Consider the following 27253-nt stretch of genomic DNA (forward strand, 5'->3'; position numbering starts at 1 on the left):
CTTTTCTTATCTAGATTTAAAAAAAAAAAGTCCAATTCTTTGCAAAGACAAACAGCAATTCAATTTCATAGGAATTTGGTGGGGTGAAAAAAAAAAAAACCTTCGCTTTGTTCCAATGAATATCCAAATATCAGAAACGGCTGAATCTTTTTATTTTAATAAACCTTTCCCCCCCTAAACACACTGGTAAACAAAAAACATACAAAAGAGGTCAACCTAGTAAATTACAAGCACATACATAAGACCCAAAATGTTTTTGAACACTTAAGTTAAACTTAATGTTGCATCTGTAGGCAAATAGTGTACAAGCTTTTCACAGATAACTAAGTTTACATATATATATATATATATATATATAGTTATACACAGATAATTATGATTTTTTGCAATGATGTTAGTCAACTAATCACACATGGGTGTGTGAAGTCTCAAATTATCAAATTCAAACATGTGTCTTGGCAGAAAGCAGAGAATATTCCACTTACCACAAATAAACAGAAAATTACACAATTCATTTTGTCTTCATTTTGAACGGTATTTCATGGCAAATGTTTTGCTTAAAGTGCTTGCGCTATCATTTTTTTTCAAATAAAACCATCAAAGCAAAAGGCATTTATTACAATGACATTCAGACATTTTAAGTGTGACTTAAGTGTCAAAATACTTTTTGGGACCACTGTTAAGTCAAAAAACTTGCGATTCAATCGACTTATTTCCTCAATTTAAATATTATATTTAATTACATAATATATTACATTATTACCTTCACCAAAATAAAGTTACCAATAAAATTGCAAACCACACCCTGGTGTAAGTATGTCCAGATGGTTATTTGCTATCAAAACCAAGCTTAATTTTTTAGGACACCTAACACTCATCACACACTACACAGCAATTGTTGCTTTTTATTCCGACAGCATCTCCTCAACATTACTAACTGTTGTGGATGAATCATCTGGTAAGTCTTGCACATCAAAGGTCAGTTCGGGCTCTGGGGTCGGGTCGTTTTGCTCTGTAGTGACCGCTTCAGCAGAAATGTTCTCTTTTTGAGAAAGACGAGGATCAGATGCTGACACAGGCTTTTCTTGTTCTGAAAAGACAGGCTTTTCTTCTAGAGTTGTTCCGGGTTTGACTGCAGTCGAGGGATCGAATTCGGCTGTGGTCAGGCTGCTCAGATCAGTGCAGAGATCCATGACGACGGTCACAGGCTCCTTCTGGGGCAGAACAAACTCCAGCGGCTCCAGAACCGTGTTCACACTGATGCAGCCTAGACTGCCATACTTATAAACCTGGGTTGGAGGGACACCTACAATACATATACAAAATACATTTTAAGTCAACATCATGTTTTATTTTTGTAATGTGAGAAAAATGTTGGCTATTTACCTAGAATGAGTGAAAGCTGGGCTGGAGGAAAGAGAACTTGAAGACATCGGTTTAAGAAAGGCACCATGTCCTCAGCAAATGCACAGCAGAACTGAACGAATAACTCCCGTTCACGGCTACTGAAGGCAGATTCCTCGGCTCGATGGAAAACCAGGATCAGCTTGGTCACCTGATAAGAAACGAATAACGCTGTTAGATTGGATTTACGTCAAAACAGGAGAATAGATACAAGGAAGCCAAGCAAATATGTCTAAACTTTTTTCCTTTCATTTGAATTCAGTCAATCTATTCAGCAAAGATGCATTAAACTGATCAAAATTGACAGTAAAGACATTCATAAAGTAACAAAAGATTTTTATATTTCAAGTAAATATTTCAAAGAATCCTGAAAAAAAAAAAAATAAAATTAAGAAGTTTGACTGTTTTCAACATTGATAAGAAAAAACATTTCTTAAGCAGCAAATCAGCATATTATAATTATTTCTGAAGGATCATGTGACACTGAAGACTGAAGTTAATGATGCTGAAAATTCAGCTTTGCCATCACAGGAATAAATTACATTTTAAAATAAAAATGTATCAATTTCAAATAGAAAGAAGCCATTTTAAATTGTGATGATATTTCACAAGATTACCATCTACACTGTATTTTTGATCAAATAAATTCAGCCTTGGCGAACAGAAGAGACTTATATATTTAAAAATCTTATTGTAGTATAATAATTAACATCCCACATGTCCCTGTGTACCTTGATAAGGGCTTCCTCAATGCATCTGCTAACTTCCTGTGCGAGTCCAATAGGGCAGCACAGTCTTAAGTCATTGAAGGCTGTCAGGACATTATTGAGGAAGCAGGCCAGAGGTGGGAAATCCAGCAAGGCCATGGGGGGCTGAAGAGTGCCCGGCTGGGTGCTCGGGACCGCTGGCGGAATGGTGCTTCCAAGTATCGACGGGTAAGAAATCAGCGTGTACGAGTTCATATCCTCTTGGAACTTGTCCGCCGCTTCCTGAATAGCTTTCCGGAACGTGTCCATGGCAACCTGCTGAAATATGGGAGCGAGTTGGCCACGGAAATCCGCCCCGACCCGGCTAAATGAAAGGCCGAAGTACATGCACTGGCCAAGTAGAGAATCCAAGCGGCTTCCCACCCCGCGCTGGAGGTCCCGATCGAGGGTCTCCAAAAACTGGGCCGCCTGCTGCACCACCCAGCCGTGAAAGATGGCGCTCTCATTCAAAGCTTGATCTCCGGGCGGCAGCAACGGATCCTCGTCGGAGAAGATGGCACGATACTGGGTGATAATATCGAAGAGATGCACGCGGCAGGTTTCGATGGTCTTTGTAATGTGGAAGTACGGGTCTTCATCTGGGATTGCAGTGAGAATGGATCGCAGCCAACTCCCACGGGCTTGCAGGAATTTGACGCGCAGCTCGGCTTCGGTAAAAACGTCCATTCTGCGCAAGTAGCCGATCACGCGCAGACACACCGGGAGCTGTGAATTGCTCCGCAGCTGTTGAAGAAGTTGGTTCAGCATGAGTTGAGCTGACAGTCGAACCTCGTGCACAATTCCCTAAAAGAAGACAAACAGGAACATTATTTAGTATAAATATTTGTTGTTTTTTCAGTCCACCAGGTGAAAACCGTAAGTGTTAGTACTTTCAAAACAGACAGAAACGCTTAGAAAAATAACAGCACAACAGTATACTGTATTCTCAGGAATTTAAGTCACTTTTTTATCATCTGAAACTTGCTGGGACTTGTATTCAAAAACAACTTTTCTAATGCGATTAAAGTCAACATTAAAGGAACACGCCGACTTTTTTGGACTTTAGCTTATTCACCGTATCCCCCAGAGTTAGACGCACCCACCGCTAGCCCATTTTCTAACGGTATACATACTGGGAACTATATTCTCAGAAGGCGAAGCACTGCTACTTCTGCGGAGTGATTTACTTCAACTCTGAGCGAACTCTCTGCTCCTCACCACGGGGCTTCTCAGGTGCTGCGAGCAAATCACTCCACAGAAGTTTCAGTGCTTCGCCTTCTGAGAATATAGTTCCCAGTATGTATACGGTTAGAAGATGGCTGTGTCTCATGTGACCTTGTTATTTGTACAAGCTGTGACTATTCAAATCACAACATGTAAATAGGAAAATGTTGGCGTTATTTTGTCACTTATTGGGAGCAGTGTGCTAGCTGGAGCCATTTACCTCCAGTCTTTGTGCTAAGCTAGGCTAGCGGTGATGAAAAGGGTATGTATGGACTTATCTAACTCTGGGGGATACGGTGAATAAGCTAAAGTTCCAAAAAGTTGGCGTGTTCCTGTAAAGGTGCACTGTGTAATTTCTAGCAGCATCTAGTGGTGAGGTTGCGAATTGCAACCAACAGAAGTTAAGGTGGCCGACAGGAAAAGATGTCGTCGTCTGAGACAGCAGAAAGTAGCCAGTTAAGCAATGAGGTTTCTTTACAAAGATAAATTAAGAAATTAAGTTTACTTAATTATTTAGTAAAACAATATGTTATTGTGAATATTATTGTTACTTGTTCATCAATGCATCAGAGTTTTATTCGCTGACTTTAACTAGCTTCTTTGCTCGAAGAACATAGTGACGAAACGCATTTGTTCATTTAGGGCTACTGTAGAAACACGGCGCATTTCAATGTATAAGACCCTCGGTGTATGTAGATAGAAATGGCTCATTCTAAGGTAATAAAAACATAACGGTTCATTAAGTAGGTCTTTATACACCACTGAAAACATAGTTATATGATATTGCATTTCTGTCAACAGATCCTCCTAAATTTTACACAATGCACCTTTAAATCAAAATTGACAATTCTTATTTTTAATGCGTTATTTATGATGAATAATTTACCCGTGTACTGTACATCATTATCATTGTTTTTTTTATTCATATGCATCTTAATCTTTAATCAAAATAACCTCCCCTCCCTCTTGCAGTGACATCTCTTCTATGATGACGCGTTTACTGGCACAAAGGCGGGACAACCTGTCACTCACATGAGATCGACCAATAGAAAACCACATCCATGAGCCAATGAATTCCCAATAAACAAAATCTGCCCTACATTTTTTTCTTGTTAAGCCTTTTCACTCAGATATACATCACAATAAGAGATAAAAGACTTTAGCAACTTCCGTTTCATTCTGACTTTAACTTCAAGCACGCAAAACATGTGTAAAGCACACACATTTAGATTTGTGCAGAATGAGAGACGAAGTGAGCCCAATAGAATAATAATAGATGGTGGTAAATATAATTTATGTTGGTTTATACTTGTTTTCATTACTGTTCTGAACACCATTCAATTAAAAGGATTTGTTGTGGAACGAACAGAACTATACATGATAGTGTTTCTAATGTTTGTTTATTGTCAGGTGCGACTTATTTTCCAGAAAATAAAGTGAAGAACAAAGAAACATCTTCAATTAATGGTGCAGCTGTACAGTATCACATGTACCTGAATGACAGGAAGCGATGAATGCTTTTTCTCCAGTCTCTTCACATAAGCGGCCAGCTCCAGCGCCTCCTCGTAGTATCCGTTACGAACGCAGGTGTCCATCAGCTGAGGGATCTCCAGAATCTCCAAGATCTCAGTGTGTCGATTCAGTGTCAGGCTGTTCATACGCCTGCTGATGCTGATCTCCTCAGCCTCCTTAATAAAACCTCTGCAAATAAATAAGAGAAAACAGAAACCAGTTACAGCAAGCATTTCTGTTTTATAGTGTACTCTAATGCACGGCTAATGTCTTTCTGTTGGAAAATATAAAGGCTAAACTGGAGAAGGGTGGGGTGGTCGGAGCTGTTTTTCTTGATTTAAAAAAAGCTTTTGATTTGGTTAATCATGACGTTTTAATTAATAAGTTATCAAAATTTAATTTTTCATCAGATGTTATTAAATGGATAAAATCATATGTTACAGACAGAAAACAATGTGTTTGTGTGGATAATAACATCTCCCAAATAACTGACATTAATTTGGGAGTACCCCAAGGTTCCATTTTGGGTCCCCTGTTATTCAGTTTATACATCAATGATCTACCTGAGGTCTGTCCACCTACTGTCACCTGCCAGATGTATGCTGATGACACTGTCATATATCTACATGCTGCAAACAAGAGGCAAGCTGCAGAAGAGCTATCAGCTGCATTGATCAATATCTCCAATTGGTTAGCAAATTCGTGTCTTCACCTTAATACTGATAAAACAGTGTGTATGTTTTTTTCGAAATCTGCAAACAGAGATCTAGACCCAGATGTCAAAGTAGCAGGGAAAAGACTTCCAGTGGTCCAAGAGCTCAAATATTTGGGAATAATAATAGATTCACGTCTTTCATTTAAAACACAGGTGAAAAAGGTCATAAATAGAATCAAATTTAATCTGGCAAATTTCAGACACATTAGGAATAATTTAACTACACAGGCCTCAATGTTATACATTAATGCTATGATTTTATCACATATGAATTACTGTCTTACCAGTTGGACACAGACAGGTCGAATCACATTACGACCAGTTGAAATACTTTATAAACGAGCCTTGAAAACGTTGGATAAAAAGTTAAATTCATATCACCATTGTAAAATTTTAATTAAATATGATCTGTTAAATTGGGAAAACATGATTAAGTTTGCTGATATCTTACTTGTATCTAAAATTTTTCATGGTATGGCCCCCCCTCCGCTCAATAAATTCATTCAACAAAATCTAAACGCATCCACTAGGGCGTCTACAAGAGGGGATTGTAAAATACCATGTAGAAAAAGTAGTTTTGGACAGTCGGCTTTCTCTTTTCGAGCAGCTCATATATGGAATACTATACCCACAGAACTAAGGAACAACACATCTATTAAATCATTCTCCAAATCCATAAAACATTGGTTATTGTCAAATCAAATATGCTGCCATAATACAGAATAATATGTTTGCATTCATCGTTATAGTGGTGTCTCTGTGTGTGCATATATGTTGTTGATGTATTCAAATGTGTGTCTATACACTTTGATCTGTGTCTAATGTGTATGATACTGTGTATGATACTTTTTTTTTGTTTTTTGATTAACCTGCCAGTTGTCCAGATCGCGAATAGTAGTATTATTCTTACTTATTTTTATCTAAGGCTTTCTTATCGATATGTATTTATTGTATTGTTGTAGTGTATTTATTGTTTTCTCTTAACCATCAACCTGCTAGGGACTGCAGATGAAAATTAGCCTGTATGGCTAAATCTGGCACATTTACATTTTGGACTTCGTCCTCATGTTGATTAATGTGCGTTGTCCCTTTTAAATAAATAAATCAAATGCGTTTGCCTCCTGCTGAGTTATTGATGTACATTTGCATGTAAACTACCGTTCAAAATAACTTTTATACAGCAAGGATGCATTCATTTGATCACTGTTCTTATGAACTTTCAATTCATCACTGAATCCTGGGGAAAAAAATATCATTTCAACAAAAATATAAAGCAGAACAACTGATTTCAACATTGATAATAATAAGAAATGTTTCTTGAACATATTAGAATGATTTCTGAAGGATCATGTGACACTGAAGACTGGAGTAATGATGCTGAAAATTCAGCTTTACCATCACAGTAATAAATTACATTTTACAATACATTAAATAGCAAAACAGTTAAAAAAAAATATTTCACAATACTACCGTTTTTACTTTATTTTTTTATCAAATGCTGTCTTGGTGAGCATAAGAGACTTCTTTTTATTCAAATCTTACTGGGCCCAAACTTTTGAATGGTAGTAGTGTACATTAATATGAAAATAGATCAAATATGGACATGTTTTGTGACTATTTGAAAGTAGTAGTACATTGTTATATTTAAAATATTAGGTTTAAATGTATATGTTTGTTAAATAATAAATACAAATTATCACAGTTACCAGACCTTTCTATTCAATGGAATTTCATAGAGAGAGAGAGAGAGAGAGAGAGAGAGAGAGAGAGAGAGAGAGAGAGAGAGAGAGAGAGAGAAATCTATCAGTCTGTCAATCATCCTTCCTGACAGTGAGAGTAAAGTACAGACCTGCATCTCTCAGTAAAGCTGGGCAGTTTGTGCAAGAGTTTCGAGAGACAGTTCTCCACAGTGCTGAAGTCAGTGTAGATGTGCTGTGTGCAGTCCGCGGTCCTGATGAACGTCTTGTAGTTGGTGAAGGCCAGCTCACGGGTCTGCTGCAGGATCTGAGCCCGCTCTTCAGACAGACGCTCCGGCTCCCGGGTTAACTCATCCACACCGCACGAGCACAGCTGCGACAGATACGCCGCGAAGTCCGGATTCTCTCTCCAGTTCTCAGAAAAGCTGTCTTTAAAGACCGAGACCAGGATACTCTCATCCTCCACGTCTACGGTAGCCATGATGGGAAGTGTTGTTGATTCAAAACTCAACAAAAAACTTTATTTAAAAGACACGACGTCACAACTGTGCGACGGACAGAACCCACGTGGCTTTTGCGTAGTGTCTGTAGGAGCAGCAGGTTTTTGCTTCTTTTAAGAAAAACGAATTTTTCACTTCATCATGCGTCCTTTAACAGACGAAGAGACAAAAACAATGTTTGAGAAACTCTCTAAATAGTAAGTGACATGTTTCGTTAAGATTCATTTGAAGCAGGGATCTAAAGTGCAGCCAGATTGTGTGATCATGTCATGTGTATACATGGTACCATACTCTACACTTTTAGATGTATCGTTTATTTATTATATATTAGGAAATATCGTTGTTGTGAGGATTTTATATAATGGGTGTATTGTTTATGATGTGTTGTTGTTGTTTTTTACTGTTATTTGTATTATGTTTTGCAGTGTTTTACATTGATATGATTTACATGGTTTTTTAATATTATTTACGGCTTTTATTTCATTAATATCATTATTTTTTAAATGTTGTCTATGCTGCACCATAGAGCCCAAAACTATTTTAAATTAGACTTGGAAGTTTTTTAATTAAATATTAAAGTTTTAAAAATTAAATGAAGTATTCCCAATTTGTTTGTGTTTCTAGCATTGGGGAGAACATCAAACTTCTCATTGATCGGCCTGACGGGACTTACTGTTTCAGACTTCACAATGATCGAGTATATTATATGAGGTAAGGTTGTCAATGTCTATTATCTGTTAAATGTGAATTTAAATGTGATCGCCATAAAAATGTCCTAGTGAAATTTCCAATTCCTTTTTAAAAAGACAGTTTGCTTTGGGCAAGACCAGTAATCATTATTTTGGTGCCAAAACAAGTGTTTTTAATGCATATGGCTGCAATAATTTTATGTCATCAACCTTCAAGTGTACAGTTACAACTGACTTGAGCTGAATAGTGTCACTTTGTCTTTGTAGAACTGCTTTATAGCAGAATTAGTATTTCTCATTTGATGAAGTTTGCTATTTTCCTGTTTATTACTGTGAAGCTGCCTTGAAACAATCTGTATTGTATGAAGCGCTACATGAGTAAAGGTGACTTAACTTGAATAAAAACCACCAAAGTCCAGTTTTACACTCATGGGGTCTTTATTGTAGCAATAATGTAAATATGAATGTGATTGAGTAGTAATCTTTATTGACATCTTCTCCATTCTAGTGAAAAAATCCTGAAGTTGGCTACAAATATCTCCCGAGATAAACTGGTATCAGTTGGCACGTGTTTTGGGAAGTTCACAAAGACACAGAAGTTCCGTCTGCACATCACAGCTCTCGATTTCCTCGCACCGTATGCTAAGGTAAACATTCATTCTGATTCTGATTATGTATTTTGTAACATTACATTACATTACTACTTAATACAACATTACATTATTAATAACACTGTTATTATCCTCGTTATTACTATGAAGCTTCATATAAGCACTAATGTTATTTTAGTTGTATTAACATTTTGAATTCGCTATTATTTTTATATGATTAGTTCTCATGTTAATTTTAGTTTAGTTTGTAGTAATTTCATTATGTGCTATTTTGGTAGGGTACGTTTACACAACAACTATGTACTAAAAATGGAAACATGTTTCCTTCGCGTTTTTCGCAAACAGACGTCAACGTTGTCAAGATGATCCGTTCATACTGATTCCCGAAAACAACTTAAAACGCTGTATTATGCATGTCAGGCCAGTAGTTGGCGATGTCACTTTGTAAAGTAACACGACTGAACACATAATAAACATGCGCATGACGTTTTTGTAGTTTACATAGAGACGATAACGGTACTGTTTTCAAAAACTTGCACTTTGAAACCCATTTTCAAAAGTTTGTGTTTTCAGGCCCCCAAAACGTTCTTGGCGGAAATGAACAGCCAAAACGCATAAAAAGTTTAACATTTTTAGTTGAAAGTGGTGTTGTCTAAACAGCTCCTTAGTTTTTAAGTTTTATTTATTTCCAGGTAATAATTTTAGTGCTTCAACTCAAACCTTAAGTTTATCACCAAGGCAACATTTCTAATTTTCGTTCAAGTTTTTGGTATCTCTTTAATAAGTTTCAATTTGTTAGTATTAGTCAACTACATTAGTCACCATGAACTAACAATGGACAATACTTCCACAATCTACAGCATTCAAGGGTGTATGAGTTTCTCTCTTCTGTTGAACACAAAAGAAGATCATTTAAATAATGTTGGTGACCAGACAGTTGACAGCACCCATTGACTTCCATAGTATTTTTTTCCCTACTATAGAAGTAAATGGGTAAACTGTCTGGCTACCAACATTCTTTAAAATATCTTCTTTTGTGTTCAACAGAAGAGAGAAACTCATTCAGGTTTGGAACAACTTTATTGTAAAGTGTTAGCAAGTTTTTCAACGGATATTTATATATTTTATTTTATTTCAGCTTTATTTAAATTAACAGTAAAGTTAAATAGTTTTAGTTAACGATAATAATCCTGGTTCATATACGTAGTATGTCTCAGTTCATAATGTAATCTGCTTCATGTATGCCTCTGTAGTTTAAGGTGTGGGTGAAGCCTGGATCAGAGCAGTCGTTCCTGTATGGAAATCACATCATGAAATCCGGTCTGGGGAGAATCACAGAAAACACGTCGCAGTACCAAGGAGTGGTGGTGTATTCAATGTCTGATGTACCGCTGGTGAGACATTTTTGTTTGAAAATCCTCAAGATGAAACAACTGTTGTCATGTTAGGAGAAGTATTCAGTGACCTTCGTATGCACTCACTGTCTTGGTCTCATTTCAGGGCTTTGGGGTCGCAGCGAAGACCACACAGGAGTGTCGGAAGGTCGACCCCATGTCCATTGTGGTTTTCCATCAGGCTGATATTGGAGAGTACATCAGAAGTGAAGACACGCTGACATAAGAGCATATAATGACAGCAGTACTCGTGGACAGTTCATTACATTCTGGCTGTTGGATGACACAAGTTTGGCAAACTTCAATCAAATCAACAATGTTGGACAGTCTTTTTTGCACCGCTTTCAACGTGTAAAAAAATTGGATGTGATTTTCATTGACCATTTCTGTATCAAAAAAAGTTTTTGCCTAGTTACTGTAAGTTTGTGCATTTATGAATTATTTTCTTCTGATTTATTAAAACGGGATACAAAACTAAACTAAGTTACAACAAACGTTTTCAAGAATAATTTAGTTAAAAGCAACATTGACAGTGAAATTAGACTGGCTACATATTTTTTCAGATGTTTTTATTACTGCAAAACGATTTCAAAAAGAAATTTCTTGCCAATGAAATATTGATAATGAAGCTGAGCTATTATCCAGGTTTTCTATGACAGTGGAAACAGATTAAAGTAGTGCAAATGGAAGAACACGAATGTTTTTCTTAAGAAAACCCATTTTTCAAAGAAATTCTAACTTTTATTCAGCAAGAATGCATTAAATTGATCAAAAGTTTTCAAAGAAATTCTAACTTTTATTCAGCAAGAATGCATTAAATTGATCAAAAGTGGTGTTAAAGATTAACATTGTTACAAAAATAGAAGAAGAAAAAAATGCTGTGCTTTTGAACGTTCTATTCATCGAAGAATCATGAAAAGAATATATCACGGTTTCATCAAAAATATTAATCAGCATAACTGTTGTCAACACTGAAAAAATTTGAAATGTTTCTTGAGCAGCAAATAAGCATATTAGAATGCTTTCTGAAGGATCATGTGACTGAAGACTCGAGGAATGACGCTGAAAACAATGTTAATATTTGACTGAATTTTTGATCAAATAAATGCAGCCTTGGTGAGCAAAAACATTGAAAAAAAAAAAACAAGATTCGCACTTTGCACTTTAATAGCTTTTAAATCTAATGACTTTATTATGTAAAAGAACTTTACATAAGAACATAACTTTATGACACTTGAAAGTATCAGAACAATATTTGTTTACACCATTTATTACAGACATAATTTCATAATCTTTGCTTTGTGGCCGAAAACCCGGTTTCCAACGTTCCAAGTTCAGACAGTTAAAATGAGCTTCAATATTTGAGACATTTTGGGCTATAATGACCCGTTTCAGGGAAATCCGCAGCACTGTAAAGATCTCATGTGGGGAAAAGGTGAAAGTTGAAGACAAAATTTCCAGAATTTGTTGACATGACCAATATCAATGTTCATTGACCAATCAATTTCCAAAGGTCCGACAACATATGCAATAGTTTAATCCCTAATGCTATCTGAGGTTAATGAAGGTCATTTAAGAGCAAACATCCCTCAGCTTTTACAGTCAAGTAATATCTAGAATTACAAGTCTAAGCATGTTTAAAAAATAGAGTTGAGGTCAGGCAAATACTGTTGCAGTAATAATTATAGTACAGAATGTAAAACTAATTATTCTAATGCAAAGAAAATAACGGTCCCTTTTCTACCCAATTAAAACAAGGTATAAAAAGCATGAGATACATTCTTAGTTATGTGCTGATAAAAGGCGAGTCTTCTCATATCAATTTCAAAACATGATCTTCAGGGCTTGCATATAGTACATATTCCCTTTACAGAAAATGAATAACTATTAGACTTTGTTTTTTAAAAATAAATGACACCAAGCCATTCAGTCCAATCCGAGTTCCACTGCATGAACCGTCTGATGGTTCAGTTATCTTAATAATAATGAGAAGGGAATGTGTAAAAGAAGGTTTCATTCTCATATGAAATTCATTCCATAAATGATGCATCAAATTGGCACACAAAACTCATTACTTTCTGTAACAAATAAAATGCTGGAATTACACTGTAATGGCAAAGTCTTGTTAGTTTTGTTGTATTATTTGATCTAGAAATCATGGATATGAAAGAATCAATTGTCAGACTGGCTTAATTTTCCATATCCCTTTCTTTAATCATCTGTGATAAAATGCAGTTGGCCTCATATTCTACACTGGACTTGTTGAATGGCTGCGAAACAGAGCCAAAGCATCACCACATATTCAAATCAATGCTTGAGAAGAGCCAGTATTGTAAACATAATATCCAAGACTGTTAACACATATATGCATCTCTTCTGCTTGGTAAATATGGAGTGGATTTCAAAGTCTCTTAAAAATTAAAAATCTATCTAGACCCATCTAAACTGGCCTTTTAGTGCTGTGATATAATTCTCATGTACTGCCGTTATTTTTATATATTTTGAATATATTTTTTTAAATAAAAGCAATACATTTTCTAATAATACAGTAGGGCAAATCTCACAATGGCAGTCAAGAACACATCCAAGACATATTTCCCTTCAAAATCCAAAGAAAAAATAGGAAATTATATATTACATGAAGAAAAAGTCTGTTTAGGATCATAAGGATTAATGCATTGTGACATTATTCTCACTATAGAGCAAAGCAATAAAACTAAAATCAGCTTTGTACAGGAGTACAATAAAGTGTAAATAATATAATTAATTATTTAGTAAGAGATAAATGATAAAACATAAAAATAAAATTGTATTACATTAAGAATGTATGGGGAAGAGCCTAAAGTAGATTTGATGCAAAGTCTTTATGCAAAACATAATTTCTTGTTTTTATCTTTTCATTTGAGAGTCAAATATGACACGAAGATGATCTTGACAGATTTTGCGAGATTCCCTTGTGAATCAAAGCCTTGTGCCGACCGTGCCAAACGAGTTCCAGCTTTGTATGATAAAAATATTTTCCAAAAGGAAAACTTAGTGGTCACCATTAAACAATTCTCTAAGCTAAAGTCAAAAGCATAAAAGTGAAGAAGACAATGAAACCACAAAGCAACAAGTATAAAACGCAAAGTGATAGTCAGCCTCTGTGAATTGTGCAGCATATTTGTTTGAGATCGCAGAGTCTCAATACAATGTCACCTCACCTTTAAATTTGTAATCTACACGTTAATTAGAGTTCCTGGCTCATACGCAACGGAGGACATCATTTAATTATGTGTGCCATAATGTGATTTGTCTTTATTTATCTCACAGAGCAGCTTAAAGTCAATGTAAGAATTATATATTGTCACATCGACCATTCAAGTTCTTTGTGGGATTGCCATTATTATTTCAAGACTACGGAAAGAGGCTATTATTATCTCTACAATACATGGAGACGAAATGACTTCATCATTTAGGTTATTGTGTTTAAGGTGACTAAGCCAGCCGCAAGCACTTAACACCTAAGACAGTAAATCTCAGGAAACGGAAATGTCCTGCTCATATTCCACACTAACATCAAAAGAAAAAAAGAAATCTATAAATGATACTTTACATGAAATTAAAGCCTATTTTATTTGCCATTTATTTGTGCATTATTAATGTAGTATGAAAGAAAATCTCATTGTCATTATTTAATGAATTACATTAAAATCAGCATAAATTAAATTCAGTACAACAAATAATATTATGATATATAAATACTTTACATTTTAAATAATAGATCATCTATTTTTCAAATTACAATGCAAATGAGATTTCTTTTCTTTCGATGTAAAAAACTGTAACGGCCTTTATCTTCATGAAAAATGGTACATTATAATCCTTCTTTTTTCCTTTCGATTTTGGGGTGATATGAACAAGGACATTTCTTGACAGTTTTTGTGAAATTCGTTTGGTTTACGATCTAACCATTGCATGTTAGCCATTATGTTTGTCACGCGGTAGCTCTACTTAAAATCACAAAGATGTAGTTTCTTCAGGCTGGATTACGGATACTGACAACCTTCGACTGTTCCATAAATTTCCAAACAACAAAAATAGTCCACGTAAAAAGCAAATCAAAAACCCATGAGTGTTAATGTTCATGAAGAAAATATGAGCATAACAAGTATGATCCGCCTAACGAGGTAATAATGTGTGGACACAGACAGGCTGTATCGAGACGTAGCCTCATTGTTCCAGGGGCGACATCAGTTATTTGACAGTTTTCACTGTAGTACCTCCAAACCTGCATCAGCATTAAAGAAGGACTCCTATGTCCTATGTCCTATGTGAGGAGGGGGGCGGGGGGGGAGAGGGTAATAGGCATGAAGGCAGATGGTTATGCCTTCATAGACAGCATTCTTCACTCAAACTGAGAACTCGGCCCCGCCCTTCCGGGCACGAACCATCAGCAGGCGCTGGAGGCGGAGTCCAGCGAAAGGGTTGAACCAGAGCAGAGAGGGCGGGCCACCGAAAACAGCCTTCATCCCCTCCCATCGCACCCGCCGCTCCCACGTGGGCTTTTCGTTCTTCAACCGCTCGATTTCCTGTGAGCATCAAACGAGAAATGTAAAACTAAGGCTAATACTGTCAGCACATTATGACAAAACTCAAATAAATACAGTGTGAATTTGAATTGTGATTTGAGAAATAATTATGCATTACATGAAGAAATCTTACTTTCACTGCTTTGTTGCAATTTTTTTTTATACAGTACTGGTCAAAAGTTTGGAAACATTAAGTTTTTTTAAAAAAATGTTTGAAAGTAGTCTCTTAATCTCACCAATGCTGCATTTATTTGATTAAAAATACAGTAAAAACAGTAATACTATGTGAAATATTATTACAATTTAAATGAACTGATTTCTGTAGTAATATATTTTCAAATGTAATTTATCCCTGTGATGCAAAGCTGAATTTTCAGCATCATTACTCCAGTCTTCAGGGTCACATGATCCTTCTGAAATCATTCTAATATGCGGATTTGGTGCTCAAGAAACATTTCTTATTATTATTAATGTTAAACACAGTTGTGTTGCCTAATATTTTTGTGGAAACTTTATTAATTTTTATTAATTTTATAAATGTCTTTACGGTCTTTTTTTGTTGATCAATTTAATGTGCAAAAAAACGTACCCCAAACTTAAGCCGCTAGAACTGTTTTTTTACCTTGATAATAATAAGAAATTATATTAGAATGATTTTTGAAAGAGACTACTTTCAAAAACACAAAAAACAGTCCCTCCAGGATTTCACATTTTTTTGTGTGATTTTTGCAATCAAAATGACTGATTTTGTGGTGGTAATTTCCAGAAATTTGCGGAAAAAAAAAATGATTTTTATATTTTATAATTAGGACATCACATTTTCCATAATAGTATTATGTCAGATGCACAATAGTCATACATGACACAAATCACAAACAAAATGCATAAAGCTTGTTTATTTTGGTCTAATCAAATTCTCATCAAATTAACTTTTAAAACAACCTATGGCCAATTTTTCTACCTGACCTATGTAAATATTAACAGCAGGTGTAGTAATTTATACTGTAGAACTGTGTTTAAATCCTGAGTTGAGGGGTCCTGAGCTGCAGAAGGCAACCAGTTACTTATAGTGCGGCGTTTTCCATGGCGTCCTCACTGCGTATAGCAACGCAATACGAAGTAACCGTTCGAAAGGAAACTACTCGGTTACTATCGTAACCTCAGTTCCCTGAGAGTAGGGAACGAGTATGGCGTAGCCGCCCGCACTATAGTAACCTGGCAAGTTGTCGTTTCAGTCGTTAAACCTGCTAAAATAGCGTTTTTCGGGGACTAAATATATCATAGACAGTAAAAGAATAGTATAGGCTAAGGCCGCGCCCCCTTGGCAGGCTCTGAAGTGTAATGGAGTGATGCTAGCTCATAGGCGCACACGTCAGAGGCGCCCGCGCCATTGGATGTGCAGTTGTCGCAGCACAGCCAATGAGTGAGCCAGACACTCACTGTGCTAGCTGTGCAGCTGCAAAATGCATTTTACATTTTTACTTTTTTACATGCATTTTACTTCAGTAAATCGAGTAAAAGGAGTTTCCCCTTTTCCCGCAACATCTGTATCCACGTAAAAATGCATTGAAACTTTAATTAAACTAGGGATATTTTAATTGGGTGATTATAATTTAATGTTTTGTGAGGTCTTTTTCATTTTTGTGATTAATTTGTGGTTAATTAGGAATTATGCAGGATCGCAAAAAATTGCGACATTTTGTTGATTTTGCGTTGTATTCAGCAATCGAAAAACTGGAGGGACTGAAAAAACCGTAATGTTTCTTAATGTTACTTTTGACCGGTAGAGTGTGTGTGTGAGTTTGAGTTTGAGTGTGTATATATATAATTTTGCATTTAAATATATGCAATAGCAGTGTAATAAGCAGGTTTATTTTGTTTATTCCCAATTACAATAAACTGCAATAAATAATAGATCAAATTTGGCTGTAAAAGTTCAGTTCCATCAGAAGTAATAGTAGTAACTGGGTGAGAGGACTTCAGCAGGTTTGTGTAAGTCTACTTACCGTCTCATCATTACAGATGGAGTGAATCTGAGTGCCGAACATGACAGCAGTGAAGGTGAGAAACAGCACCGCTTCCAGACACAGGAAAATCAGCAGCAAGACCGCCACAGGTGGGGAGAAATCACTACACTCTACAGAACAGAGAACAAAAACACAGATGAGATGATGCTGTCAAAACTAATGCTGGAAATCATGTTTTAAATGCTTTGTATGAGAAATAAAAGAACAATAGGACAGATTGCAAAAAACTTGACTTCATATAACATAATATCATCTGTCCTCCAGTAATGGAGTCCAAATCTAAAATGTGTATTACCCACCATTCCACTGGACTCTGACACAGGTGAAGAAATGGACACCGCTGAGACACAGTGCATGCAATGAAATGGAGGCTATGTACATCTGAGGAGAAAGAAAAACACATTAAAGTCAAATATTATTCAAAATTGAATACATTAAAGTGACATGTTCACACCTCAGCTTTGAAAAATACTCAAGAAAATGGGTGTGTGAAGCTGTGGAAAAGTAGGAGTGTAGAGGGAGGGAATAAGAGAAAAAAACAATAAAACTCTGACTCGATATTTAGAGAAATAAATATCAAAATATGAGCAGAGAAAACAAACAAACAAACAAACAACAGTTGTGGGGATAAAAAAATAAACGCAGTTATTTTTTGCCCATTCTTCTTTGAATTTTTGGTCTACATTATTATCTTCTATATATATTTCATTTGAAAACATGGTGAAATATGTGCGCATACACGGTGCTGGTCATGTTTGGAGCAGGAGAGTATGCGAAATAGGTCTATAAAAACTTGAAATGCTCCGGTCTGGATATGAACTGTGATCCGCGGTGCCAGTGTTGTTAAACTCATCGCAGCGTTCCGCTCCACATGTTGTAAAAAATTAAATATTGTAACAGTCATATTTCCCGTGTGTTGGTAGCATAGACTATAAAAAATATGGACAAAGCGTCTGTGACGTCACCCATAGACTTTCTGAAGAACGGTTTTGAGGCCGTTTATGGGGGGTATGGGCGGCGCCATCTTGGAAAATCTTGGGAAATCCTAATGTTCAGAAAGGATACAGAGGTGGTATGATGTGTTGTGTCAGATCATGGCCGAGGCGTCAAATTTCAGGAATTCCACTCGGCGCAGCCTATGCTCGTTATCAAGCTGTCAATCAAAGTTAACCACGCCCTTATTTGTCATACATTTTATATTTAAATACGATCTAAACTAACGAGTTAGAAAGAAATTCACAGTTGTCAGGCATCCTATCGAAAAATACAATAAAAGTCCATGGGACCAACCTGTAAAAACATGAATTTATGCTGTGAAAACGGACATTTTAACATGGGGTCTATGGACATTTGCTCCCTTTTGGGACCTGCCCCTAGCGGATTTTCGATGTATTGCAGTTTTTCGCATTTCCGGGTAGGCTTCATTTTTCAGATTAGAATGTTGCCGCTTGGTTGGTAGTCAAACTCTAGTTCCGACCTCATCGCAGGGAAAATGCAAACAACACTTATGTGGTACTGTACTGAGGAAACATACACTTACACATACACACATACATACACACAAGCAAAGCTTTTCATTACGTTGGTTTAACTCTTTAGTTTTGCTTTTTAAACTTTCAGAATGAAATAGCTCAGAAAAAAAAACACTTTTCCCTTAATAATAATCATAACGAGTGCTATTGTTGTTTTCATTGACGTGCAGAGGGTTTCATGATCATTTAAATGTTGCCATGCTTTAAAATGCTGGTTTCTTAAGATGAAAACCTCAAAATATTGATGTACACTGATGCCTGTAACCAGAAAAACGATAATTGGTTAAGGGCAATAACGCAATATACCGTTTAAAAGTACCTTACAATAATAATAATAAAAAACGAATTAAATAATTTACTAGTAGTAATGATCACGTTTCTTTCCACCAATACAGTTATTTAGCCTATCCCCATTGGATTTTTGTTCAGTTGTCAAGCAAAGTAACTAAAGTAGTTAAAGATCAATTGATAAACAAATAATTGTAGCATTGATTTAGAACTCAGACAATTTTGTGGTCACAGCTCGTGCAATCAGATGTTTTCAATTGGATGATTTTGTCAGCAATTCTTCCATAAAAAAAAACTGTAAAAGAAACCACAGCAGTCTTAGACACACTTACAGTGAAGAGGACGAAGAATCGCTGATTGTTCTCGCCCACACAGTTGTTGACCCAAGGACAGTGGTGATCCATCTTCCTGATGCATCTCTTACAAATACTAACAAACAGAACAAGATGAAGAGCACAGACCGGTTTTAAAAGAAGATGCTAAACATTCAGCAGTCACTGATACTTATATTTGGCGCTAAATAAAATTGACTTGATTACAAAGAGATACATAAATGTAAAATAGATTTTTTGAATGCACAAAAATTTGTAGCGTAGAAAAGATCATCTCTTCCGCTTTATTACTTGTTACAGCACAAAATAATGTCATTAGATATGTTGAAAGAGGCAGTACAACTCCGCAAAATCCGTATCATGTCTCTGTATAATGTAATTATAACAGTGTTTCCACCTCTGAATCAAACAGCTTGTAGACAATGTCATGTAATACGTTACATTTACCTCAGAAAAGCCATTCAATATCCAGCTAGAAAACTGAACTCTAGAGAGGAGCATTTTGCTAAATATTTGCACTATATTGCATATTCATTGTATTTTTACTTCACATGTTCTTCAATATTTAATGTATTTTTGAATAAATCTGTTATGTTTTGCATGATAGCCAACCAAAAAAAAAAACAGTAGAGTATATAATTATGTCATTGAAAATGTAATTATGTCATAATTATGTCATTGAAAATGTATTATAATATTATTATAAAAACTTCCTTATATGTAATTTAAAATGTAAGTTGCATATAAATCTGTTAATTTAAACCTATAATATTATAGTGATGTACCAGCAGGGGTTCCCTGTATAGTTTACAGCAGAGCCATAGTTGCGACACTCTTTGATGTCGCCGCTATGGCTGTCACGTGGTTCATGTAAGCCCCAATAGTTCCAAAACATACGCTGGCTGTCATGCTCTTCTATGGGACAGACAGCAGCGATTGCATTACTGAACGGTAAATATAAAATAAAACACACACCCAAGTACTTTTTCAGCTGTTATTGCATTATTGCATTTTGTTAATGTCAGTTTTGCATTTGGAGAGGCAGGGTGACAACGAAATACTGTATATTACTAATTACTTGGATAAGTTTAGGCTATATTTTTGGAGGGAAATGCCTAGTGTTCATGTTCGCATGGGTAGCTTTTATTTAATCAAATTTTTGGGATATACTAACTTTTCATTATGTGACCTGTTGGCTGAGTTTGAGTGGTGAATGCTGCGCGTCGAGTTGTTCCAGAGGTAACGTAAGTTTCTGAAATATCGACCTCTTGAATTGTCAACTGTCTATATTGTAAAATAGTTGCTATAAATGTGGTAGCGATTCATTACCGAACTTATTAGATGCTACATTCATAGCTGGCGAAGTCGCGCTAGCTAACGTTAACTAGCAAGCAGGCAATGCTAGAAAATTGGTTGAAACAACCAAGATAAAATATAAATAATTACGCTGTGCATATACAAATGAAGACCAGTATGAGCATCGCAAAGGGCCTCTGATACAATATAGACAGTTGACAATTCAAAAGAGGTCGATATTTCAGAAACTTACCTCTGGAACAGCTCGACGCGCAGCAATGTAAATGAATGGGGTCCAACGCCCAAATGACAGTGTTTGGAACTAATCCGATCTTCAAATCCCAGAAGTAGGCGGTTAAAGGCGTCGCCATTTTTTACAACGGAGGTCCATGGGAGTGTCGCAACTCTTTCTCTCTATGGCTCTGCTTTACAGCTTTAGTTGAGGAAATTTCCCCTGTACTGTACCTGATAGGCCCCAACTAATCGATGCTGAATCGAATGGAGAATCTGTGTCAATGACCAGCCCAAGTATAAGTTATGACATTAAAACTGTGATTATGTAAAGATATGACAACCATATCAGAGTTTACATATCAGGGCCTAGGCTGTTATTGCTGTATTTAGCAGCATCATTCCAAATGCAAAAAGCATCAGCCAATCACAAAACAAGTCATTTACATGCAACTACAAAAAGGTACAATAGCAAAATTTGTGCAAAAGGTGTTAAAAAGAGGGTGTAAAATGGACACTAATTAACTGTTTTTAGTGCAAGAAACCTGGTCTGACGTTTTAAGAGGACTTCCACGGGGGAAAATGCTACAAATGTGGCCACAACCAGTTAGCAAAAGAAAAAAAAAAGAAGAGTCTCATTTATCTGATGTTGGTCTTACCTGCAGTGGTGTGCTCTCTCTGGTTTAATGCTGCAGCATTTTGGACACTTGTAGATGACCTCTCCTGGCTTCAGCTGCAGACTCTCCATGTATTCTTTAGTGGCGTTACCTTTGGGAACAGCTCCCTGATAAACACAATACACTTCCCATCAATAACATCCATCACAAAAAGTTCATTACCACATTTAATTAAAATGACGGTCCTTTCTTACTGGATCTGACAGCATGGTTCGCAGGTGCGATGTCAGCGCTAACACAGCCAGAAAGTTAAATGCCACGCCGTTGATGAGAGAGAACCAGAAGCTTTTGGAGGGGAGCAACATGACAAAGTTCACCACAAACTGGGCATACATAACCAGAAACCAGGTCATGAATGCGCACACCATCCCGCAGCTGTCCTGGATGAACCAGACGCGGTCGGCCGCCACCACTTCCTCCTCCCCTCCGTTGAGCAGGGACTGGTGCTGCTCCACATCCCTCAACCGGTGTCCTGAAGACTGCATTCTCTCCTGCAAAGAGAGAGAGAGGGGTGAGCCAGACATAACACTGATTGTAGAGATAAAAGGGAATGCATGACCTGATATTATACTAGGGATGCACTGATACCGATACCAGTATCGGGCCCAAAACTGTGCTCGTGTACTCATACTCATTCTCATTATATTGCTCCAATACCAACAACAACAGATACCACTCAACATGTACTGTACTGTACATGTTGAGTGGTATCTGCTGTTGGTATTGGGGCAATGACTAAGAAACACCCACACAGAGCAAACCGAGAGCAGAATGGATATATCAGGGAAAGATACATCAAGTAAATGTATCGAATTAATAGAATGTTAAACAAATTAAATATTAAAGCCTATACAGCTGGTGTGCACGAGCTGATAAGCAAAACAGTTGGATTAAGCGCGCAGTGGCACAGTCGCACAAGAGAGAGAGAGAGAGAGAGAGAGAGAGAGAGAGAGAGAGAGAGAGAGAGAGAGAGAGAGAGAGAGAGAGAGAGAGAGAGAGAGAGAGAGAGAGAGAGAGAGAGAGAGAGAGAGAGAGAGAGAGAGAGAGAGAGAGAGAGAGAGAGAGAGAGAGAGAGAGAGAGAGAGAGAGAGAGAGAGAGAGAGAGAGAGAGATGTTGCATGCTGATTGTTCACTCAGCACACATGCGTCATTTGGATTAAAACTAAATCGTATATGCAAGTAAAAACATTATGTACGAGTGATTCCGTACATTATTACTGGACAAGAAGGTTACATACAAAGTTATGTTAAATTTTTTTTTATTTAATCCATGCATTTGGTCTTAAAGGGACAGAAACTTAAAAATCTGCTGCTGTGTTTTTAATGTTAATAAAACAACAACAAAGGACAAAGAAAATTAGTATACAGTGTTATTTTACATTTGATTACTTTATTCAAATTCAGTACCTGAAATCTACTGTTAGAAATACCTAAACACCTGAAAAGCAAGTTTATTTCATGTGTATCTTTGTTCTATTGAATTTATAACTTATTAAATTTACATTAAGTAGGCTAGTAGTTTTTGCTGTTATATCAAAATTGTAATAACGAATTGTGATTTCACAAAACCTGTCCATAGAAATTAAACACGAACAGGTCTTTTTTTTAAGAAATCAATACTTTTATTCAGCAAGGATGCATTAAATTGGTCAAAAGTGACAGTAAAAGCATGTATAATGGTTCAAAATGTACATTTCAAATAAATGCTGTTCTTTTGTATTTTCTATTCATCAGACAATCCTGAAATTATCCTATTAAAATGATTTCTGGAGGATAATGTGAGACTGGAGTAATGATGCTGAAAATTCAGCTTTGCATCACAGGAATAAATTACATTTTTAAAAAAAAAAATCACAAAAGAAAACAATTAAATAATAACAATTAATAGTATTTCTGATCAAATAAATACAGCCTTGGTGAGCAGAAAAACTTACCGATGACAATCAAGCATGAGCTTCTATCTAAATAATATAATAACCCACTAAATATTTTAAATTCCCCAAATCCAACAGCAAGATCAGACACAAAGTGAAAGTGAAAACCTAAGAAACCTAATTTTTGTAGTGTTCTGTAATAAAAATTTCAGTGTGTAAAAGGCTCGAGAGTGTGCAAGCTTAAAAAAAAAAAAAGGCTCTCTTCTAGAGCTGGGGCTGTTAACCATTTTCAACCCTAGTATCACTCGAGTATCGCTGCCAATCTCACGTCTTTTGTTAAAGAAAAATGGCAAGAGTTTCAGCCTTGGACATGGGCTGAAACTTAGCATCTCATTTACATAAATACTTTTGAGATGCAAATTGCTCACAAAAACAAAAGGCCAACAGCCTAAAAGCGAGATGTGTATGGTCAGCGCAAAAAAAACTGACAAGGACAACATACACTCATTCTAAAGAAGGACAAAAGGGACTGAAAAACAAATTGCATGAACTGATCAAGATATTCTTTACAGTAGATGCTCACCTGCATGTATTTGTTTCTCTGACAGTGCGGGATAAGTTACAAAAGTTTATTAGGGCGAGGGGTTTGTTCAAGTGATGCTTTTCTTAGCAAGTACAAATTTCTTAGCAAGTACTCACCACGCAGAGCGTCCCTCACAATGACATCCTCTCGAACCCTGTTGGGCTTGAACTTAAAGGCATCTACAGTCTGGAACCTGTAGAGGACACACACATACATACAGAAAATCATGCTATAAGTGAATATGCTCACATGCAGACAGAGCTGTGTGTGTGTGTGTGTGTGTGGTCATAATACTTCACACATAATTAGCCTTCATTCGCATCATCTCTAATAATCATTTAAATACATTGTTAAACAAAAGCTCTAAATTTTACAAAGCCTAATCTGAACCCTATTTTTAATATAACACACAGGTTCAACTATATATATGTATATATATATATATATATATATATATATATATATATATATCTATAACACAGAAGTTCAACTATATATACAGACCCTTTCCAAAAAAATTAGAATATCATGGAAAAGTTTATTAATTTCCATAATTCCATTCAAAACGTTAAACTTCCATAGATTATAGATTCAGGGCCCACAACTTAAACGATTTCAAGTATTTAGTTGTTTATTTGTACATAATTTGGGCTTCCAGCTCATAAAAAAATGTGAATAGTACATGAAATCACACAGTAATTACACAGTGATGCCATGGTCATTGAACCAGGTTTTGGTTATTTTGGCAGTGTGGGCAGGTGCAAATCCTGCTGGAAAATGAAGGAAGCATGAAGTGCTCTGAAAATGTCCTGGTAGACGGCTGTGTTGAGTGGACAGCACAGTGGACCAACACCAGCCGATGACATGGCTCCCCAAACCAACACAGACTGTGGAAACTTCACACTGGACTTCAAGCATCTTGGATTGCGTGCCTCTCCATTCTTCCTCCAGACTCTGGGACCTTGGTTTCCAAATGAGATGCAAAATTTGCTCTCATCAGAAAAGAGGACTTTGGTCCACTGTGCTTTATTAAATCCAGAGTCGACGCAGCCGTCTACCAGGACATTTCCAGAGCAGTTCATGCTTCCTTCATTTTCCAGCAGGATTTGCACCTGCCCACACTGCCAAAATAACCAAAACCTGGTTCAATGACCATGGCATCACTGTGTAATTACTGTGTGATTTCATGTACTATTCACATTTTTTTATGAGCTGGAAGCCCAAATTATGTACAAATAAACAACTAAATACTTGAAATCGTTTAAGTTGTGGGCCCTGAATCTATAATCTATGGAAGTTTAACGTTTTGAATGGAATTATGGAAATTAATCAACTTTTCCATGATATTCTAATTTTTTGGAAAAGGTCTGTATATATATATATATATATATATATATATATATATATATATATATATATATATATATATATATATATATATATATATATAACAATAAAATAAATGTTTAATTGCGGTTAATCACATCCAAAATAAAAGCGTGTGTTTACACGATATGTGTGTGTACAGTGTATAATTATTTTGTAGATATAAATACACACACATGCATGTATATATTTAAGAAATATTTGCATATACATACTGTATATATTTATATAAAAATAACAATTTTTTCTTAAATATATACATGCATGTGTATTTATATCTACAAAATAATTATACACAGTACACACACACACACATATCATGTAAACACAAACCTTTATTTTGGATGCGATTAATCGCGATTAATCATATATTTATATATACACACAGTCAAAATTTCTACAATTAAGTCAGAATGAGAAATCAAAGATCTAGCCTATGGGCCAGAAACAAAATCAAAGCAGACTTAAAAATAAAACATGTTGGTTCTTGATTACAAAAGCAGGTTCAGTTACAAATTACGCCCAACTGAATTTTACAGCCAATGACATCCATTTCAAGAGTCTCATAACTATATTCACCAGTTTATTGATGATATTTTCTATTAATATACTTTTTTTTTTTCACCATTTCTTGGAAATCTCTTACTATTATTTTGATTTTAATAACTCCATAGTAAAGTTAAACATAACTAAACTACATTTTTTTTAATGACTTTAAATTAAAAGTTTCACTCTTGTAAATTGGAAAACACTGCTCTAAACACTGGGTTATGAAATGTATGTAATGTGCTAATCCTGAATTTCAGTGTCAAAAGAATCTAGTTATGTAGCCTACAACTCAAATGACACAGAGGGAAAACATTTTAAAGAACTGTATTTGAGAAAATAGGCAACGATTGATTCAACCAGAATAACATTTAATTTAACTATTCACTAAAAAAAATACTTTTTTCTCTAGCTTTTGTGTTTCATGTAGGAAAATTCATATGAGGGTGAGTTTCACTATACTATCCCTTTAAATCCTTCAAGTTAATGTGAAAAGATGAAAGTTTAAGAGCCCATTATTTGATATAAAAAACTAAGTTTCACTTTCAACGCCTTTGATATTTACTGCTGGTTGATTTCAACATTGATAAAACCCACCATTTTCCCTTAGTCAGCTGCAACAATACATACGCACATAACATTCAATTATTAATAAATATACACAATCGTACAAACTCTCTCTTATTCCCACAGAAACAACTGAAAGTGTCACTGGCCTGATATGAGGAAATGTGTTTTGATTTCAGATATTAGTGTCGGGCAGCTGACAATAATAAAAAGACAAATTCAGTGTGCATATACTGTAAATTTAGTTGTGGTTGGTGTTGTTAATTTATAAACCAGTATAGCAACAAATCTCTCTTTGCGACTAATCTGACACACTACCCGTCACACCCTTAATCTAATATGTCGTTTGATTTGTATATTTTCCACATGCTTTTATTATAACTAATATATTAGCTTTATAAGTCTTTCATTTTTCGGACAGTCTCATTAAATCATTTAAACCCGACTGATAAATCGCAGCCACACAAACATCATCATGATTGATTTTCTTTAACGAAATACAGAGCGGTTTTTTTCCACTTACCACCTCCAAAATGAGATTTTATTCACCAGCTGTGATTCTCAGATGAGCGATGAGCACATATAAATAGATCATTTCATTTATCAGATTGTTTAAAGGGTTTCATGGGTGAGAAATGAGGATGAGGGTCAAATACACTTCCGGGGTTCAGTGCGATCATTTCTGCTGCTTCTGCTGTCTGATGAGTGACAGGCCCGAACACACGCCGCCTCACGCCTGACCCCTACCGGCGGATCCGAAGAGCTGTGGAGATCAGGGAAGATCCTCCGGGGAGGTCTCAGGTGCTCCTCTGCTCACTTTCTGCCACAGTGGCAATTCAAGGAGTCGTTTT

General features: G+C 36.0%; 3 protein-coding genes across 3 annotated transcripts; 1 reads left to right on the forward strand and 2 right to left on the reverse strand.

Moving 5' to 3' along the window:
* Window positions 1-136: 136 nt before the first annotated feature.
* Window positions 137-7779, reverse strand: cog8 (component of oligomeric golgi complex 8; the record flags this gene model as incomplete). The annotated part of the gene is made up of 5 exons (XM_081372393.1): window positions 137-1306; window positions 1387-1555; window positions 2136-2954; window positions 4868-5075; window positions 7451-7779. The coding sequence occupies 5 exons, from the start codon at window positions 7777-7779 to the stop codon at window positions 906-908; spliced, it is 1926 nt and encodes a 641-aa protein (XP_081228519.1). The 3' UTR covers window positions 137-905.
* nip7 (NIP7 nucleolar pre-rRNA processing protein) lies at window positions 7462-11752 on the forward strand. Its single transcript, XM_081372396.1, has 5 exons — window positions 7462-7995; window positions 8423-8509; window positions 8996-9134; window positions 10352-10492; window positions 10599-11752. The coding sequence occupies exons 1-5, from the start codon at window positions 7940-7942 to the stop codon at window positions 10716-10718; spliced, it is 543 nt and encodes a 180-aa protein (XP_081228522.1). The 5' UTR covers window positions 7462-7939; the 3' UTR covers window positions 10719-11752.
* Window positions 11663-27102, reverse strand: zdhhc7 (zDHHC palmitoyltransferase 7). Its single transcript, XM_081372395.1, has 8 exons — window positions 26926-27102; window positions 24020-24096; window positions 21641-21937; window positions 21429-21553; window positions 19243-19339; window positions 17390-17471; window positions 17070-17200; window positions 11663-15063 (listed from the first exon to the last, which is right to left on the reverse strand). Exons 3-8 carry the CDS (start codon window positions 21929-21931, stop codon window positions 14884-14886), a joined length of 906 nt encoding a protein of 301 aa, XP_081228521.1. The 5' UTR covers window positions 21932-21937; window positions 24020-24096; window positions 26926-27102; the 3' UTR covers window positions 11663-14883.
* Window positions 27103-27253: the final 151 nt, after the last annotated feature.

The sequence above is a fragment of the Scardinius erythrophthalmus genome, assembly GCF_964197995.2.
Source record: "Scardinius erythrophthalmus genome assembly, chromosome: 8".
Classification (NCBI taxonomy): Eukaryota; Metazoa; Chordata; class Actinopteri; order Cypriniformes; family Leuciscidae; genus Scardinius; species Scardinius erythrophthalmus.

Coding starts and splice junctions, on each gene's coding strand:
- nip7 (XM_081372396.1), top strand. CDS start 7,940: ATGCGTCCTTTAACAGACGAAGAGACAAAAACAATGTTTGAGAAACTC. Junction 8,510..8,995: donor GATCGAGTATATTATATGAG/GTAAGGTTGTCA, acceptor TCTCCATTCTAG/TGAAAAAATCCTGAAGTTGG. Junction 9,135..10,351: donor TCCTCGCACCGTATGCTAAG/GTAAACATTCAT, acceptor ATGCCTCTGTAG/TTTAAGGTGTGGGTGAAGCC.
- zdhhc7 (XM_081372395.1), bottom strand. CDS start 21,931: ATGCAGTCTTCAGGACACCGGTTGAGGGATGTGGAGCAGCACCAGTCC. Junction 19,340..21,428: donor GAGAGAGCACACCACTGCAG/GTAAGACCAACA, acceptor TCTGTTTGTTAG/TATTTGTAAGAGATGCATCA. Junction 17,201..17,389: donor TGTCAGAGTCCAGTGGAATG/GTGGGTAATACA, acceptor TCTGTTCTGTAG/AGTGTAGTGATTTCTCCCCA.